This window comes from Fringilla coelebs (assembly GCF_963513975.1).
Source record: "Fringilla coelebs genome assembly, chromosome: 17".
NCBI lineage: Eukaryota > Metazoa > Chordata > Aves > Passeriformes > Fringillidae > Fringilla > Fringilla coelebs.
In genome coordinates, this window is record NC_140043.1 from 12,609,852 (window position 1) to 12,630,750 (window position 20,899).

The window sequence follows — 20,899 nt, forward strand, 5'->3', positions numbered from 1 at the left end:
ATTTTATTTTTTGTTGTTGTCTTGTAAGTGCCAGCACTTTTTGGAATGTTTAACAACTACTTTCCCAAGCATAAAAATTCCAAGGAATAGTTCTGCTATAAAATGTTTGGCTGAGTAAATCGATTATCCGGAAGGCCTTCCCACGTGTTCCACAAACTCAGCTAAATTACTTGCTTGCTTCTAGTTTTTTGTTTTTGCTTTTTTTTTTTTCATATTTTTTGTTATTTTATTTATTTATTTATTTATTTATTTGTAACTGAAGCTCCAACATTCAGCATTGTAGCAAGGAAGCACTTCTTGATATTTGCACTATTTCTAAAACATCAGCTGTATGAGAACTTTCAGTCATCTTGAAAAAAATTACATCTCTCCTCCTGCTCCACCTCTCAATGCTTTCAATAAACCCTTTTACAGTGAGTTCATAAAACAAGTTTTGGGTAGAGATAGGTCCAAGCCAAAAAAAGCTGGATTTAGATCTGGTTTCAAACCTCAGTGGATTTGAATTCCATGTTCTGGTTTGGTCCCATCTGTACTTTCTGGCATTAAAATGTGTTCAATCACATCCGTTGGCCCATAAATGTTATCAGGCACTTCAAAAAAAGACTAATAACAGTCTTATACACTATTTTGGATTTCTTCATACCAGATAATGTCAAAGTCTCTTCCCTCAGAGACTGACAATAACAGGTCTAAGGAACCCAAATCTATCTGCTTGTTCAGTTGTCTGTTGTCACTAGAATCTCTGGTTAAAATAAAAGATCTGAATGCACTCTGTAGAAGCTGTAAATAAAGGATTTCTATCTCAGAAATAAAGCCTCTAGGAAGATGGTTATGATGCCTTGTCTCATTAGCCACAGAACAATGAACAGTTCTGAGCAGAAGCCACAGGAGAGAAAAGGAAGTTTATAATTAAACCTGGTTGATGTCAATAATGCCAATAAATGTTTCTATCTAATGAAAAATTTGAGGTATTTTTAGTGCTATTTATATATTTTATTTCTTCCTAAAGTACAGGAATTAGTTCCTAAATGAAAAGTCTATTTACTCCCTTGGAAACGTCTACAAAATGAAAATTAAAAACTTGCTGCGATGCACCCGAAGGGAAGGATTAGTAAACACAACTACTTGTCCAAGGTGGCATCAATTTGTTTTGTTTTAGCATTAAGAATAATGAAAAGTTAGTAAATCAAAAATATTTAAAAGTTTGAATCTTTCTAGATTTGCCCATTTAATATATCAATAGAACTTCTCACAAAATATCACTTAAATCTGAATGTAATATACATACAAATCAATCATCATGGACCAGTTATCCACATTTTAGGCATACACACAATTCAAGAGAGAATTCTACCGTTTCATTGCATATATTGTGCAAATTCAGTTTTTGGCTCCTCATTTCCTTATTTTCAGAATGTTAATGGACTTCATGATCAGACCAGAAATCCCAAAATCTTATTAGGGAGCACGCTGTTTTCATGAATGATTTGCAATCAAATTTTATTCAGTTAAAATCCAAAATGTTTTATTTCAACATAAAGGAAAAGTTGTGTGTCATAGGTTATTTGGGGTTCAATCCTACAAACATCTTACGGAAGGTCAGTATTGGCTCCCCACTCCTCCCTCCCCTTTTCCCTCCCCCCAGTTCCTCATTATTTTTCCTAATAAAGTGGTAATTGCAAATGTAATGCAGTAGTCTAAGTGCAAGCCATTTTCACTATTGGAGAATTCAGACCTATATAAGCTTCACAAACCTAATTTATGAAAAAACGTTATCAACTGGAAGCAACTTCTTTTTTATTTTTTTTTTTCATCTAAAAAAGTATTTACAGTTTTTCAGCTTACAAACTACACTCAACCATTTCCAGAGCTGTGAGATGGCATTTGAAATTGCAAGTTCCATCTCCCACAGCAGGAGAAGACAGAGCAAGGGCCCGACCCAGCAGCAGGATGGACACATGGATGGATGTGTGTGCATGGAAGTGGGAGATCAGGGTTTATTCCCTGGAAGTACAAATACCACTGGAAGACCAGACCCTCGTGACCTGATGCAGATGGTTCCACACTTCTGCTTGCCAGGAATTTGAGGGGAGCTGCACCTACCTTGTGCCTTTCCATTAGTTTAGCATAAGCACACTTCAACGTTAATTGGAAGCGAAGAACATTCCTAACTGGAGTCAGGAACTGGACTATGGAAACAACAAGGCTTATTTACAAGACTTGCTGAAAGAGAATAAGGAACCCTACCCCCCAATACAGTATTCTCCTGGAACATAGAAGTAAACATCTCATAATGAAACAGTACAATGAAATCCAGTTCAGTGAAAACATGATATCAAAAAAGACCAATTGAAAATAAACTCACTGTGCATCAATCCCTTTGATCCTATTTATGTACATAGTGGAACTTTCCTGTAAAGCAAGTTGTACCCAGTACAGAGATCTGGACCTAATACTAAGTATTTTAAGTGCCTGTGTTAGAATATCTATTCAGATCTGGACTATAAATGGTAAACAGATCATGTTAACTTCTGATGAAGTTAAGTATTTAGAAGACCAAATTTACAGTTGCGAATGCCATGCATTCAATAAAAGATCTCCACTATAGCTGCTAAAATAAAATATCAAGCTCCTTTTTCTCCTTGGACTCCAAGAGTGAAAATGGCTTCCTGATTTGTAGTTGTTTAAAAATTTAAGCACCAGGGATTTAAAACTTAAAAATGAAACAAAAACCCCAAACAAAAAAAGAAAGAAAAAAGCCTTACTACATGGCATTATGCAAACATAGGCCACTTTGCAAAGGAGACAGTTGCAAAACAACTTTTAAAAGTTAGCACTGTTTTCAGAACACAAGGCACAAAACAAAAGCAGACATCACGCCAGAACAATGAACTTCACATGAAAGCAAATACCTGACCTGTACCATCCTTAAATATCTTACAATGTTAAATAGAGAAATGAAAAAAAAAAAAATACAGCAGCAACATAATTGTAATTTTGACTTTAGAAACAGTGCGTAGACCCCTCCTGAGTTGTTTACTCCAACCAATTCAGAGACAGTAACTTAAAAGTTCTCAATGTTTGTTTCACAGGAAAAAGTTTTCAGTGTCTGAGAAGTTAAACCTTTGTTAGGCTTTCTTGGATTTTTGCTTGGTAACTTGAAAAGTTAGGAGTTCTGTCCTCATCCAAGAGAAGATGCTTAAGTAAGGTTGTTCTATAATTAAGCCCATTGATGTACCTTACATAAAAACTGACCAGAAAAATCTATAGTCTAAATCTCTTCAACATTTTGTTGGGAAGCCTCTACTTTCATCTTTTTAGAAGGTGGCACTCCTTCAGAGTCCTTAATGAGGGGGAAAAGAAAAACAGCCACGTTATCATTGCACTGAAGTTCAGGCACCACAAACATCAAACAAACAGCACCAAGCAATTCCCCAGCGTGTGATGTGTCCCAGACAAAGCATCCCTGGATGCCAGAACATGTCCCAGTGCTGCCTGAAATCACTCCTCTACTTACATCTTACCTCAGCATCTTTGCACTTGTTGTCATCTACAGGGAGCAAAATTCTTGTTTCAGGCTAAAACCCCCAGTGAATATTCCAAGGAACAGCCTGGATGGAGGGTGCACTGAAACTGAGGACCCACAGGAAAACCAGGAGGAGCAGGGCTCTGCCTGAGGATCTGCACCTGTCCTGCCCTGAGCAGGGCACAACTGCAAGGATAATTTCTTCCTCCCACCCACCCAGAATTTTTCAGTGTTTCAATGAGTAAATAAACACCCAAGCATCCACAAATTAACTCTCCTAACTGCCAGAAACATTTACCTTTAGAGAGGATGTTCTACTTCTGAATGGTCCTCAAAGTGTCCAGTAAGTTTGTTCCAAGCAATTTATTAATGCAAAATGTTAATATTCACTTAAAAACATGGTCTGGTTTAAGAAACCAAGAAATCCATCAGACCAATCTGGTTTTACTGTTCCAATTCTGTGAATTCAAGCAGCCAGTCACCTGGACCACAAAACCAGGTACAGGCACATTTAATACTCTACAGCTGCTTTACTGTCCTCACTTTGGAAATGAATGGAAATACACAACTGTCCTCCTTATATTTGCTTTTAACTAAAAATAGAATTTTCCAAGATCCATGCAATTGGACTATTGCATTTAAAGTTACCTGAGAGTTTTTAGATGCCTCTGTAATTAAATCATTTTCTCCAGAGGACTGAATTTCTGCTTTCTCTGAACTATTCATGGAATTTTCCATTGAAGACTGTGAGTTCTGTTCATCAGAGGTATCTGAAATGGCAAGAAATAATTTTAAGCAAACAAATGAAAGCTTTCAGTAGGAGCTTTCCAGGCTATCTTCCCATCAGCAACATCCCCAGCACAGCCATTTCACCCACACTGTAACCATTAATGAAAACACACACAAGTGTATGGATGTGATGAATTAAGCTCAAACTCCAGGATCACAGCCCAGCTGCTGCCAGAGCACAGACCCTGGGATCAGACCCTAGAGGGAGCCAAGCTCCTGCACAGCCTCAAAGAGATGTCTGAGTCCTCAGCAAACCAGTCTGGACTGCAAGGGAATCCCTTCAAACCAGAAGCAAAATGCTGAAGTGTGACAACTAATGGATCTAAACACCTGTGCCTAAGCAGAGAGAATAGTTACCTGAATCAAAATTCTGCCATAAATATAAAATCCCTTTTTTTTTTTTCTTGATAAGAGATTTGAGATAGAATTTAGAAATTCAGCTAACTAATTTTTTTTTTTTTTTAATTCTGGAGGACAGGTGTGAAGAAGTCCTCCAGCCTATTACAGTTGTTACTTGCTTTCAGCTTTCACTGAGGTTTTTTTGTAGGTTGGTTGTTTTTTTAAACCCTTCTCTCTCTTAAAACAAGACTTACAGAAGACTCCAGGTTAAAGCACCCATTTATTTAAATAGGGAACAGGGGCATGTAAAATGTATTCCTAGATCTCTGACCCAAAGATTATATGAATTTATTCCATATGAAGAGAAATGCAAGATCAAACAAAATTGCTGGACAGCTTTGGTTAATGAAGATGGCATAACCAGTGAGTAATGGATATTTTTGTGGTGTACTGTATAAAAAGCATCACAAGCATTTCTGAATTCCAGACAAAGTGATGCCCATCATGAGCATCTCAAAGATCACATTCAGCAAACTCAGGCAGATTCCTCTTCCTGTCCATGTCTCACCAGAAAAGCATCTTCATGCTGATTAAGAAACAAGTCCCAAGGGTCCAAAGAAATCTGAGTTTTGATTTTTGCTGTGTATCTCTCAGCCCCCACTGAGCTGAGGAGCACTTGGCCAGGTTCCCATCTCCCTGTGACAAATCCAGCCCCAGCTCATCGCTGCTGTTCTCTTCCAGCTGCTCCTGATGAAACACTCAGCCTGCTGCTGACCTTTGGCCAAGGGCATCCATACCTTAAACCACCAAGCCTCAAACTATTCCAATGCCTGCAGGACTTGTTCACACAGCAGAATGCTTTGGATCCACCTGTTTTATTTGATTCCTCATTAAGCATTTCTGACCACACAAAGTGGCTTACAGGAACCTCCCTCATTTCAGTGGAGTAACATGAGATAGACAGGCAAGGTCATTAACCCTGTCCAGCTGAATAATGTCCCCATTGCAGGGCTCTGACTGATCACAACAAGGTAGATAAACGTTTAATAAATTGTTTAACACAGCATTTAACCAACTGAAAACACCTGCATTAATAACAGGAATTTTTTGCCATTGTGTCTCCCTTTCATTTTACAATACCTGGCTCTTAATCCAGAGGACTTGGTATGATTCTCCCTGAACCTAAATTTAACTAGGAGAACATGCATGCTATGCAACAGCTTCACATAAGCAGGTTCAGACAATATTAGACCAAGGAGTAAATCCTTACTCTTTACTGTGGCCAAACATGCAAGTGGAGGTATTATTTGAAGGAAATGGTGCTCTGATTTATTCCAATTTGGTGATGGTTCTGTGATCAACTTGTAACCCCAGTTAACAATGACAACACTTAACATATTTGAGCACTCTGGCATTACCAAGATAAAAGTTCTAAATTTAAATTGGTCAGTGGATCTACTGAGTGAAGAACTAAATCAGGAGGGCATAATTTAATTGCTTTGGTATGGGAAGAATTCTGCAACCAAATCGTTAGAATGGTGTTAAGGACATCTTTTATCTGTTATAATAGGACAAAGAAAGTTATCTTCCCAAGAATATAAATACAGAGCATGTTTCAATTACCCAAAATACCATTTAAAGACTGAGGGTCAGAACAATCCCTTAACCCACATGTATTTTTAATCAGTCCATAACTGCAATAGAATCTTGTAATGCTTTCAGAAAATTAGGATAGAACTCAGAGCTAACTTCTGAATAAGTAGCAAGCAGGGTTAAGAGAAAAGAAAAGAAAAGAAAAGAAAGCTTGCATTATAGTTTACAAAATTAAAAAATAATTTCAAAGTATCTCACCTCTATTTTACTGTCACCCTAAGGCATCAGCTTCCAGAGATCTACAGAGGACTTGTGTGATTACATGGTAGCAGCCATTTCAAAGATGATTTTAAATTATTTATTCTTTCAAGACTGAGATTTGAGAACAATAAACCAGTATTTTGTTTGTTTCTCTCTGAAAAGACCCCTGAATGTCAGTGTGACCTTTCCAGTTGTATGACAGATCACCAGTAGGTCAGAGAAATTATGGCCCATTTTCACATAAATGCCGAGAATTCACAAACCATCTCTTTCAAATTATTATTATCCAGTTCTTAAAGTGGATAAGCAAATAAATAACACACTAAAGGATAACTTTTTCTGTTTGGCTCTCAAATGGCCTTCCCAGCTCACCTTCTGAACCAGGCTGCTCCTTTGCCTCTGCCTGAGTTTCGTCAGACTTGACTTCAGTGCCGTCTGCTTGTGTTGCCAAGTTCTGCTCTGGTGCTGGACTGGAATTGCTGCTGTTTTCCTGTTTTATTGGAGAAGCATCAGCTATTGAACTCTGGTTGCTATTGTCATCTGTGAACAGAAGAGTGAAAACCAACCAAGTTTCATTTGACAAGATACAAAGCACACCTTAATGCTTCCATGTTATTCCCTGATAACACAGGATATAATTTAGCTCATTAGGGATCAAATCCAATCATTCAGACTCACACTACACATCCAACATCTTTCCACACCAGCCTAAGGAGTTTTCAAGCAGTTACTAAAAATCTAATTCTAATTTTATACATTAAAACACAGAATATTTTACTCAGATCTGATGCAGAAGAACCCAGAATTTTTAAATATGAGTAAAGCAGATCAACCAAAGTGGCAGTCTGATATAACACAGGGCTAAGCAAGTTCATGCTGCAGATTTCCAAATACCCATCACTCCAATGTTCAGATAAGCAGATATTTTTGAATTGAGTCCTGAAGATCAAAAAAAACCCAACAACCTAAAACCCCTTCAAGGTGAAATGTAACATCCAGTCCCAATATCAACAGTTTCTAAGTGATAATTGTCCAGAATATTCTCTAGCCCTCAAAGACTTGGATTTTAATCCTCTGCAGCACAGATCTATAGTTCACAGGAAATATTCTGCCTGTGCCCTCTCCCTGTGATAGTGGTTTAAGTAGCTCAGCTATTATTTTACACACAGCACTGGGGTGCAACTTCCTTTAATCCAGACTAACATCCATGGATAAGCAAGAGGGAAGTTCCTGCTCCCTAAAGAAAACCAACCCTGCAAAACATTATGAATTAAATTACTAGAGCACAAGTCAATCCAGCTCCCTCTGCATCTGTACAGCCATCACATCCAAAGGATTTCAGGAACACAGAGCTGCTGCTGGCACCACCTCTCTCCAGAGCAGCCTGAAGTCAATTCAGATTAAGTTTATCACAAAATTGTACAGTGTGAAATTGTACAGTTAAAAACACAGGTGATAAGTGATAAAAAAGCAAGTGGTAAATTCACCTCATGGATGGGAGAATCAAGACTTAAAAAAATTAAATGATCTGACCAAGGCAAAAGTTAAAAGGTTTGAAATGGATGAAAAATTAATCCAGACCTGCAAAACCCCTGCTCATTCCTTTGACTGCAAGACCTCCCTTGCTGTCAGCACTGCAAAAAGCAACTGTGAAGCAGCACAAATGCAAATAAAACTGAAATGAAAAATTTACAACCCACTAAAAAGTGATCCTCTCTTATCAGCTCAAACAGTGCTGCATTCTCAGACATAATTGTTATCCAAACACCCAGAAGGTAAAACCTGAAGCAGAGCTGAGCTGTGCAAGCTGCTCTGTAATAAACACCAGGCTAATACTCAGAAGTCACATTTTAAAAAAATTAAAATAAAATTGACCTCATAGTGCCTGACTGGCAAAAAAAAATGTTTTCTTGAGCAGTTAATTTCTTCAAGCTGCATCAGAAAGAAGGTCCCACAGAACCAGAGCTTGCTTTCTTGGCTCTTGCAGAATTCTCTTGACCTTAATCAGTAAGAGAGCTAATAAGTACAAAACCTGCTTAAATTATAGTAGATCCCACTGAGCCTTTGGGGGATTTTTGGTTCTTCAAACAACAAACTCTGTTGAGGTATTACTGCACCTGAGTGCAGTGCTTTGAATGGTAGATATTTCTCATTTTATTTTCACATTTAACTCCACTAACAATTTTTTTCCCTTACACTCATAGCCCATATATAAACAACTGTTAGTACATCCACAGAAGAGAAGTCCAAGGTACCAAGTGAGCATCTGATGGTGTTTTCCATTTTGATTCAAGTCCTTCTGAGGCTGTTGGTTTACACTTTCACAGCAGTCTAAGAGGGGAATTGGGTCTGACCTTCTCCCACTCACCATGCATGTCCATCATCCCTGGGGAGGAGCTGTTCTCTGGAGTGGTCACTTCAGAGCCACATTTTTCATCTTTGCCCTTTTTCTTATTCTTATTTTTCTGAAAAACAAAAAGCACCACACACAAATGAGACTATGGCCACGCAGAGAAATCCAAGTTGCTGTGTAAAACCTCTGTAAGAACAGCTCACAGCCTCAAGTGAAACCTCCTCCTCCTCTACAACTAATGCTGTTTCGTCATTAAAACTGAAAGATGGATTAAGAAAAATCAGATTGACCTAAACCACAGAGCACAAGCCCTGCATGAGCTGTGGGTCCCAACCTGCTCCCAGCCCACCAGGATGAAAACAAAGGAAGGGACGTGGCATCCACCACGTGGGGATTCTGTGCCTGCTGAGGGATGCAGCCTTTGCAATTAGGAGGTGACGTAATCAGGCTCACAGGAAGAAGAGGCAGCTGCACTGCTTTGGGAGATCCTGCCTGCTGAGGAGACAATTCAAAGCCTGACTCCAGGAAGAATGCTCTCAGCCCACCCTTTTGGACAGAGACTGTCCTCCAGTGAGGGAAGGAACTGAACCACAATCAAATACTGTCTAAGACTGCAGAAGAAATTCAACCAGTGATATCTGGAGGGACTTTTCTCTCTATTTTAGATTATTAAGGTTGCTTCTAAACTGTATTTTTACTTAGAGAAGCCACATTTTACTTGCTGATGCATGAAACAGAGGTGAGATCACATGGAATTCTTTACCTTTGCAAAATGAGAGGTCAAGAGGGGTCATGATCTCTCTCAGGTTTGTTGTTTTTTAAAGATAAAAAGGACACTTTTGCCACAAAAGACACACTGAAAGTGACTGTGAGCAATTTAAGCCAACAGGAGTTGTTTAAAGAGGTCTAACCATCAGAGTGCTGAGGTTCCAGAACAGCCTTCCACAACCAGGAGGAGGAAGAGCCAAGCTAATTGTAGTGCAGAGAAATGTCAAAGTGTCTAAGGAGCAACACGTGAGGGGGGAAGTAATTTAATTTCTGTTCACCAAAATCAAAGACAACTTCCACTTGAAATAGGGGAAGGTACCATTCTCCTATTTTAGTGAAAAGCAAATATACTGTCTGGTCCTTCAGAGTAGATGAAACTGGATGTAAAAAGATGTCCACAACAAAAATTTAATAGACAAAATTATCCCTACCTGGTACTTATATACCAGGTAGGGATAATTTACATAAATAAATTACATTTATATAAAATCTACGTGCTTGTGTGATTTGTGAGAACTTTCAGAGCAGCAGGACAGCAACAACTGCAGCTGCACAACAGCCTCAGCTTGAAATAAAAAGAACATGACTGTAGGACACCAGTGTAACTGGTCTTAAACAAGTGTCCCAATTTCAACAAATCTGGAGCCTCAACCTAGAGATGATGGCTTAGAAAACACAATTAAACTCTGCACATAGAAACCATTATATAAACCCATTCTTCATAATAGAGAACCTGACTTTGGGTGGCAGTGACCTTGAGAATTCCTCCAGAAGCTCACTTAGAAATTCTGTTTCCAAGTCCCACAGCACCCATCCTGCAGGCACAGCTAACAGCAGGAAAACAACTGCCAGCAGCCCTGAGCCTAAATATCCTAAACCCTGCACTCCCTCTCACACAGATAGCACAATTTCCTCCCACTATGTACTATAAATAATAAAATCAAGACCAAACACTTGACAACTAGAAAGAATGGACAGGTTTCCCAATTCCCAAGGGGGAACTTCAGAGAGATGCTGCCCAAGCACTGGAAGAACCCCTGAGGTTTACCACAACTCTGACAGTCCCTGAAATCTGTGGGACAAGCAAAGCACAGAAAGAAACAAACTTGGTTAAAGCAAGCCTAATAAAAAAAATAGGTCTTAAATTTGGAGTCTGAGTAAGACAAGGTCATGACATTGTCTTCTCTGAAAACACACCATTTCACACATCTATTAATATAGAAGTTTTCTTCCAAATAGGTCTTCACTCATATCTCAGGTAAAGTAAGAGCACATGACAGCCCAAGGAAGGAGTACCAAACTTAGGATATGTTTTCTATTGTGTCATTAATTTATTGTGGTATCATGGGTTTGTGTTCTCTCTATCACAATATTACAATTTGTAAGATGAGAGCGATCATTTCAAAAACCAATTTGTAAGTCCTATCAACTTTGATTTTTACACTTATTTTTATGTCACACAAACAGTGCACACAACATAAACAGGATGCACAGACAGAACATTTATCAAGAGAAAACACACATGACAACAGAAGCATGTGCTGTTGTACTATTTGGCTGGACATCTTAATAGAAGTGATCCCAGCTCCAGAGGATAGTCCTACACTCACGTCAAGTGTTTTCCACCTGGTTTTGAGCAAAACAGCAGTGATGCACACATAGAATATGTTCCCTGCCCTGTTCCAAACCTTTAAATCACCAGGCAGAAAGAGGGGAAAAATAATCCATGCCATAACTTTCCCTCCCTGCCTCCCAGTTAGTTAAGAGAAAGGTTTCAAACTCAGTTTCAGCTGCATGTTTAACAGTTATCTCAGAACGGATCCCAGCTGACTCCAGGGAGACTGTCACACACTCACCCATCCACATCACTTGCTGTAGAGATCAACATCCCCCTGGAGCTTGCAAGACCCACACCAGTCTTAGCTTAAAGGCTCAATGGAAATCAAAGAAATCAGAGTATTTCTTTTGACTTTGCCTAAACAGGAGCATCTACATCTGGAAAAAGCAAGACACTGCAGCATACTTACATCATCCACTTTAGGCTCTGTTACTGGTACCCATTTGTAAATCCTTAGGGATGTGTCGCCAACTGTCACCCACTTCTTCTCCCTACAAAATTACAATGCAGGAGAAGTTACACTTCAGATCCAGAAGAGAGTGATCTACTATTGTAAGTAGTCAAGAATTTAAACAGGCTATTAAGTAGGATGATCTCTATTACATCGTCTTTAGCACTGCATTGTGCAAATTGTTCTTTGCATTTCACAACTTGCTAGAGCGCTGCTAACCTCCAGATTTCTCAGGGCTGTTACCTGACTGGGTGAGTAACTGCAGTAGCAGTAATAAGATCTGGATTAAAGATAAAGTTAAGAAGAACAGCAATTGAAAATGCAGATTTAATGCCTACAATTTTCACTTAAGTTTCTAGACAGCAGAAGAGGGTTTAGACAGACCACTGTGTTTTGATTGTCATGAAGCTGTTTAATGGGATTAGAAATCTAGATGCATTTTGACCATCTGAGCTATATTTGAGGGGCAGAAATTTGCTGCTGGCAATTTAATGCTCACTCCACACCCCTGACAGACAGCTCTGCAATTCCAGCTGTAGGACCAACAGCCTCACAGGGAGCAATCAGTGCCATGGTGCAGAATGCAGCCTCTGGAGAGCCCAGCTCTGGGGAAAGGCAAGGCTGAGCCTGGCAGCGAGGGGAAAGCACAGCCTGGCTGCTGTGTGCAGACCCTGCCAGCCTCAGTGGTGACAAAAGGGGAAGGAAATGTGGCTGCAGGGTGGCTCTGCCTCGGGGCTCCCAGGGCTGGGGTGGAGAGGGATGCTCAGCTGAGGGATGCACTCCTTGAACTGCACACATCAGGGGTTTAAAGAAGGTCCACAATGCCAGAGAAATTTCATCACGTTTCTGGGATCAGTTTTCAGGTCACAGATTACCACTGCTGGTTCCTGGGTTTGCAATGCAGCTCTGCAAATGGATCGATTAAAAGTTAACAACAAAGACCAATTCCATTAAATATTCAGGAACATCTGAAATTAATTTGGCATGAGATCTCAGGCTTTTTTTTTTTTTCCCCATAAACACATTTAAATAATAGATTTGGGATCCAGTTATAGATTAAAAAAATAAAAAAATGTTCTTTGCAGGATGGGAGAAGCTGGATGTGACTCCAAATATATATATTTATATATATGTGTGATAGCTCCATTTTTAGAAAGGGCCTCCAGAATCAAAAGCAGCCCCACTGTACAAATGTCACAAACATCCTCCTGACTATTTGTTTTAGCTACCAAAGCCAATCTTGTATTTTTCCTTTAGAAGAGGCATTTTCTTTTTTAATTAAGAACAAAAGCAAAACTGAACTGTATATGACCATTAGATATATTTTGGCTCTGTCCATAATGATATTTTAATTAAAGTCCAAAACGATTCCAAATTCATTTCTTTCCCACTGCTCTTCATGGAGCAGTGTTCCCTCAATGTGTTTAGACACAGCCATTTGGGTACACTAGGTGGCTAAAGTATGTCAAAATCCAATTTCACTCTAATTTGGAGCTCTACATGCGATAAAAATGACAGTGGAGATGAGGGCATGTCAATAATGAGAGCATACTTAATTGTGAAGAGATGATCATGATATAATTTGGGGTTTTTTAAGGATACAAGACAAACTAGATTTATTTCTACTTAAGAAAACCTTTGAAATTATGGAAATAAAACCAGCTGGGGTTTTGTTTTGGGTGTGGGGAGAGGTGAATAAATGCTTTTTTTTAAAAATCAAGATTTTAGTCTTTTCCTACAGCAAAATATTACTTAGAGATGCTGCACTGGAAAACCAAAAGTTCAAGATACCTGTTAGCATCTCAAAGCAGCCTCACACAGCATCTTCACTGGACAGACTGTAGAACACAGGAGGAAACCTATATTAGTAACTTTTTCCTTCTAGTATTAAAGTTAGCCCTGACATTTTAACTCTTCTGAGCTTCTTACCACTTTAAGTTTTGATAACCCTCAGCTCTAGGGATTTTTTTAACTGATTTCAATACACAGTAATTCAGACAACAACGGGAATAAGAATATTTTGTGATGGAAGTACACCAACATCCCAGTCCTGCAAACTTATGGCTAAAAAGAAAACCCAACATCACAGTGCTATTATGCAAATATTTTACTTCTGTAAGTATTTACAGTATTGACAGTTTAAGACCATGAAAGTATTAATAAGAAAAAAAAGAAGACAACCTCCCCTAAAACTTAATAAAAGCATTGGCAGCACAAACACAAATTTGTTAACAAAGAAACACAATGACTTTCAGACATTCAAGATCAACAGGGTAAAATCATTTCAAGATTTATGACATTTATTGCAAATTAAGCCTAGAATATTATCTGTAATAATTACTGCCTTACCATTTCAAAACAAAACCCAAAATCCAAACAAGCAAACAAAAACCCCAAACCCACTTCTACTCTGAACACTCACTTTTTAATCTTTTGTGCTAAGACACCATCCCAACCTGCTGATCAAGGACTTTCCTTTTCAGTTTCTCTCAGTGAGAACTGACAATTTACTGACGCTGCCCATGGCAGCGAGTTTGGGAAATGCTGCACAAATCACAGAAGAGCCTCACTGGCCCAATGCTGGAATAGAATGAGGAACTCATGAACTCTTGTGCTCAGTCTGTTGTGAAACCTTAAATAGTTTCCTCACCTGTTTTCCTGTCTGCTGCATCCACCCACCCCAAGATCCTGACCAGAATTCCACCCCATCACTCAATTCCACCTTTGATAAGTGATGACTGAGCAATATCTGTAATTGCACCATCCCCTGTTATTCTCTGTAGGTTGGTCTCTGTGCTGACTGTTGGATTGGAAAAGATGGCTAATGGAACACCATCAACCTGACACTTTATCAGGCTAAAAATGTGGCAATTATCAGCTTTACTTGTCCAAGTCTAGCTGATAAATTCCACAGTTTTACCAAAAAACCCCATTTTGCCTGTTTTCGAAGCTCTCCTGTTTCTCCATGAATGACTCAGGAGTAACAACAGAAAATGGCAAAACTGAAATATATACAATAATATATTTTCTTTTATTCTTCCACACTGAGGAGTATCTTCGATATTTTAGTTATAGTAAGTTCAGAAACTAATCAGTGCAACAGAAACAAACCCTTACATTTATCTGAAATTATGTGAAAGCATTTTTAAATTCTAAACTATATCTGCACAGCATTTAAAGGACAGCCAAGGGTACAAAGGGTAACCATTAGTATCAACACTTCTTCAGTGCTTATGCCTGAGGCATACTAATATCTCAAAACTTACATCATTATATACTCAATTCTCCGTGCTAAATAACCCAAGACTCCCAAATATATTTATACTTTGTTTAATAACACTAAAGCTCCACAGATGAACATCAGATTCCACGTGTAAAAGTAATATATGGGTGAGCAAACACAACAGTGTATATTACACTTATACAGAAAGTGTCAAGGCAGCTTCTGCAGCAGCAGCGAGTGCCAGAAACATTTGATGGCAGAGACACAGAAAGCCTTTACTGCCAATATATCACTCAAGGAAAGGCTCTCCCACTTGTCTGGCCTTTTCCCATGACTACCATTCATCACAGTGAGCTGCATTTACACACGGATTTGCTCCCACATACCCCATCTTCTGCTGGTGATCACGAAGTGACGTCATAATGCTGAATTTATCACATCACACTCACTTGCATTGCAACAGAGTTTGGTGAAAATCACAGAATTATGACCTCCCTGTGGGATCAAGCAAAAGAGAAAGGGGATGGGAAAGAATATGCCATTATTATACAGAAAAAGTGCTGTCAGATGCACAAAAACTGATTTTTTGAAGCGTAGGCTTGCTTTTCCGAGCACGCCTACAGCTGAGTAGATGTTTGTCTAGTGACTAACGTGAAGGAGCCCCAAACACACATGGTGTTTATTGAACAGGCTGCAAATCCAATAAAATGCCATGTAGAGAGGCTGGACATGTGGTCACAGACACCTTCTCTCTGGGTTTATCTAAGTAGAGCACATTTGAGGAGTCCCCTGTAATGTGCACATGGCTTAAAGCAAGCCCTGCTTGGTTCCACATGGCCACAAGCACTTTGCTCACAGCAGAGAGAACCATGGCTCACACGTGCCAAAACTCCACCTTCAGCTCCCACTGAAGTCAAGAGAAATAATCACAAGCCAGAAAAAAGAAAGGTATTATAATTCAAACATGGTAACAGCGTGTTAGGGGCACTACAGAACCTCAGTGCATTCCTGCACATACACTGGGTGTTTTTACTTCAACTGCCACTGCTTGAAATACAGTCTTAGGAGAAAACCCAACACAGACTGGCTAAAGCAGGGAGGTGATCTGGGAGTAGCAAACAGCCTTTTTCCAAAGACATCTCGTTAGGAGTTCTGTGTCATGACTCCTTTTCAGAGCAAAAGCCTATTTGAAGAAGGAGGCATGAGCAGCAAAACCTGCAGAAACTCAATCTCGGAGCATTACATACCACACAAAAGCATTTTAGCAAGTCTGAATGGAGACAGTGAACAGAAAAGCTACAGCAGCACTGCCTAGAAATCCTAAATAGCCACAGCTCAGGATCCCAGCCAATGGCAGCAGGTAAAATAGCCTGTGGGGACTTTTCCCCTCAATTTTCTCCAGGTACTTTCACCTCTTCTTCCTAAGGTGTTATCACCTGACAGATCAGGGCTTTGATGGGTCAGAAAAAGGTCAAAGGACTCCTGAGAAATACTGCAATTCAAAGGGAAGGCAATACAGTGGGATTTCCTATTCCTGGTGCACTCTCTAAAGTCAGGCTTACCTATCCTCACCAGGTATTCCAGACCTCCATCCTTACATGTCTGCACAGATGTTCTAAAGTCCAGCACTGCTATGTACCCATGCAAACTATTTCACTGCCTCCCAAGACATCCTACCACTTATACTTTCCTCTTGCTCATTCCTTGTCTCTCAGTAGATGTCTGTACTTTCCTTCATTTAATAAATCAGACTTTGACACAAACCAAGAGTGCCTTCAGTATTTTTCTAGTGCTGGTTGAGGGCACAATAGTTTTTGCCCCTCTCTTCTTGAGAGCCCACTACGAATCTACAACCTTTAAAGACAAAAAAAAATTTCTGTACTATTAATTGAGACAAAATAATCTCAGAGGATTTTTTAAAATAGACTGACAGAAGGATTTTAAGTACTGTTAAAGAAAGGTAGGACTGTTCTCTTACTGTGGAAATTTAACATTTCTGCCACACAAACACAAGGCAACCATGTATTCTGTATGCCACGTGCTGCCTGTTTTCCAAAACAGATGCTCATTCATGAGCTTGGTTTAAACAAAGGAGATAAAGTTACAGTAATCTCAAGATAAAAACGTAACAACTTCACTGTTTACTACTAAGTTCCAGCAATAACCAGAAGTGCCAAGCGCTCTGTGAATGGACAGGAAAACAGGGGACCTGCATCCAAGTGCTGGCTGTGCAGGAACACTGATTTTCTGAGGAACAAAGTCTGCCCTGATGGAAGCTGCCTTCCAGCAGGCACATTCACAGACGTGGCAGCACAGGGATTCAGGAGCAGCAAGCACAGCAAGGTGCTGCACACCTGCCCAGGTGGATAATGCCCTGCACAAAGCCACCGTCCACTCAGGTGAGTCCCAGCCCCGGGTGCCTCCCTGCCCATCCCTGGCACACACTGCTCTGAGCACACAAGTCTCACAAAACTCTGTCCTAGGAAATGTTGGACACAAGGTATTTTAATTTTCAGTGGCTGCATTTCCACAGAAGAGCTGTGGATGGCAACAAATTGCTCCTATTATGCAAATGAAACTGCACACTTGGAAATTGCCGATGTGGCTCTTCTGAAGATGCAGGAATTGCCAGTGTGGAAAGTTCAATTTAACAAGCCAAGTCTTCTCAAAACACTGAAACCACAAAACACAGAATCTCTCTAGCGAATTTCCCATTATATTTGACTGCAGGTGGAGGGGGGTAACCATGAGAGTCACCTTCAAATTATGATTCCTTTATAAATAAGAAAAATGCTTTATGTAAATACTTCCACAAAAAGTTGTATCAATACTTCTGACAATAATGAACAGCAGCACTGCATGACTATACAGGAATCCTCTATAGCAAGCTGTCTATCGTGAAGGTTAAAATGTAGAGAAATCTACTTATACCATAAGATTTCTGTTTTACAGAAAGAGCCATAGCAACTGGCATGATGGCAGAGAGTCCTTGCCAAGAAAAAAAAAAAAATTAGGTATTTTGTTGAATAGCCAAGCTTCTGTCTCTACTCCTCTCAGAATTCCACAAACCAGGATTCAAAGGGAACGTGCTGCGCTCATGAATGAAATACCTACAGCCAGAACAGTCCCACACATCCAACCACGCTCCGGCTGGAACAAAAGTCCTGTCACACCGCTGCACATTGTTCTGACCTTCCAAAGCCGGCCCAGCAGTCAGCAAACTGCACTTAAAAACAACACCCGAGGAGAAGAGAGTTCCTGAAACCACCCGAGCTGCGGAGCTGGGGCTGCTCCGGCTCCCCACACAAAGGCTGGATTCTTTGAAATCCCCATCCCGTGCCCGGCGTTCCTGGACACACGTCCCGATTCTTTGTCCGGCTCACGCCAACGGGCCCATTCGTGTGCTCAAGGCCATTTAAAACTTAACAATCCATTTCACCCTAATAGGAACACGTTCAACTCTGTATTTTGCTCTTTTTTTAACGAAAACAAAGCGTTAGCCGAGGAGGACAATAGAAGTGTCCCCTTGATTTCAAAGGTGCAAACCAGCTGAGTGATGAACAGTAACAATAACGCAAGGGATTTCCCCGTGGATTCCAAATGTTTATAAAGAAAGTATTTTAAGATACATGCACAGAGACTGCTGAACAGTCAGCCAACTTGCTGGGAGAAAGATTCACTCTTGAGTCACACCGGCACCGCTCTTCACGCCATCCCAAATCCCCGGACCGACCATGCAGAGCACGACGGCGACCGCCGTACTGTATTGTTTAAACACCTCGTGTGGGTATTTCTAACAAAAGCAGGGAAAAAAAGACAAAAGCGGGGAAATGCCAAAACGCGTTGAAGGCCCAACAAAAGGGATTTATTTCACACGGGGTATAACCTTTAATTTTATGATTTAAGAGAGGCTCCCGGGGTAGTTCGCGCTCTCTCCCGGAGCGTCGGTGGGAGACGATCGCGCTCAGGTTCGCTGCGCTTTTACGCGCAAACCCCGGGAACTTGGGAGGTGAAATCAATACACAAACAGGCAACGACAAAAAAAATAAACTCTCGGGAGCTTCACAGGGGTATTTTTAACGTGTTTTCTTTTTTTCCAGACCACTTCTCCGAGCACTATTTCTACCCAGAAGAGCGGGCGGCGGAGCCACCCCGGGCCCGCTCCTCGGGCCCTTTGTAGGGGCCGGCGGCGGGAGGCGCCCGGCCCGACCCCGCCGCCCGCCCATGACCGAGGCGCCCGGCCCGGGACCCGCGGCGAGGGGCGGCGGGCCGGGGTCCGCAGGGAGCGGCGGGGGGCGGCGGGGAGGGGGCTCGGCCGCACAATGGAGCCGCCTCTCGCCCTCACACGCCGCCGCCGCCTTCATGTGACTCGCCGGAGCGAAATGGCTGCTGGGTGCCGCCGGCTCCCCGCCCCCCGCGGCCGCCGGCGAGCCCCGGACCCGCGCGGGGCCGGCGCGGGGCGCGGGGGGACGCGGGCGCGGGGTCCCGGCGCGGCGCGGCCCGCTCACCATTTGCGCACTTTCTCGATGGCCGCCATCACCCGCTTGATATCATCCTTCGCCCGGCTCCGGGTCTCGGCCCGCACCGACCGGCCCGACATGCTGCTGGGGGGCGGCGGGCTCGGCGGGGAACGCGGCGCTCGGCGCGGCCGGCGGCTCGGTCCGTGTGTCGGGGCGCCCGCCCGCACAATGCCGGGGCTGCGCGGGGCTCGGCACGGCTGCGCTCGGCGGCTCCGCTCGGCTCCGCCCGCCCGCCCGGCGGGGCCCGCGCTCCGCGCACGCGCGGGGCCGGCGGGGAGGGGAGGGGCGGGCGCCGTGAGGGGACGGCGGGTGGCGGGAAGAGCGGCCGGGCCGTGAGGGAGGGGAGTGGGGTCCGACCCCCGGGCGGCTGTCGGGGCTGAGGGGACACCGCGGAGCCGCAGGGACAGCGAGCCGCCCCCGGCGGGGACCTGCGGAAGAGGTGCCGGGCGGGAAGGAGCCCGCGCGGGGGAGAACCCGGAGGCGGCTGCCGGCCCCGTGCGCGCGGGGAGCCAGAGTTCCCGTCGCTGGTTTTCCTCACAAGACAACGTTCTTTCCCCACTTCCACCGAGCTCCGGCCGTAAGTTACCCCAGAACTAAAATGTTTATCCGATTTCAGCTCGCCTCCACTCTAAAGGGTCATCAAGAGCTGTCCAGGGAGGCGGTGGAATCGTGTTCCCTTTAGGGAAAGAGTGGATGTGGCACTTGGAGCTCTGGTTTACTTGACAGGCTGGTCACCGATCAAGGCTTGGAGCCCAGGGATCTTTTCCAACCAGATAGAATCACGAGAATCAGTGATAAACCAATGCAGCATCAAGAACAGAGTTACATTTTACCACAAAGCAAAATCCAGTCCTAAAATCCAAGGCTTTTAAAAACCTCCTAGCACTTTACGTAGAGATCATACCTATTTTTGCACAGGGCAGTGACAGACACCCATCCTACCCTTGGCCATTTGCTGTGACAGATCTTGAACACGGGGATGGGTGATGAAGTCCCCTGTTTCACACAAAGCATAAATCCATAACTCACAGATTATGAGTTTTTTCCCCCAGTGGTTATAAAGTTTCTCAGCTGCTTTAAATAATTCCAGCAATATCCATGGAACTGGGCTGCTTTTAAGCAGTGGAGGCTCAGCTCCGACACAGATCCATGGAAGTACATGAGCATAAAGGCTAAACGAGTTACATGGGAGGTGATGCTCTGCAGGAAATTTGTCACAGACCTGCGAGCTCTGGTGTGGTACTGCTGGACTCCTTCATTAACTTCTCCCTAATGCACACCTTGCTGTTCGTGCTAATTGTACAATCACAGATGCTCTGAGTACACAACAGCGATCTCTGTTTAAAAAACATTGCTTCTGAAAGGAACGCGTCTTAAGGGCCTACATTATTATTCAAATTGATGCCGAGGATGATGTAAAGAAGGAAGCTGTTCAACAGCACTTCACTGATCTTTCTA

At 42.1% G+C, this 20,899-nt stretch overlaps 1 protein-coding gene across 1 annotated transcript; it reads right to left on the reverse strand.

The window, feature by feature from the left end:
• Positions 1-1,645: 1,645 nt before the first annotated feature.
• BCL7A (BAF chromatin remodeling complex subunit BCL7A) lies at positions 1,646-19,652 on the reverse strand. The gene is made up of 6 exons (XM_084217316.1): positions 19,430-19,652; positions 11,657-11,738; positions 8,877-8,973; positions 6,881-7,048; positions 4,175-4,296; positions 1,646-3,343 (listed from the first exon to the last, which is right to left on the reverse strand). Exons 1-6 carry the CDS (start codon positions 19,519-19,521, stop codon positions 3,272-3,274), a joined length of 633 nt encoding a protein of 210 aa, XP_084073442.1. The 5' UTR covers positions 19,522-19,652; the 3' UTR covers positions 1,646-3,271.
• Between the last annotated feature and the right edge of the window lie 1,247 nt (positions 19,653-20,899).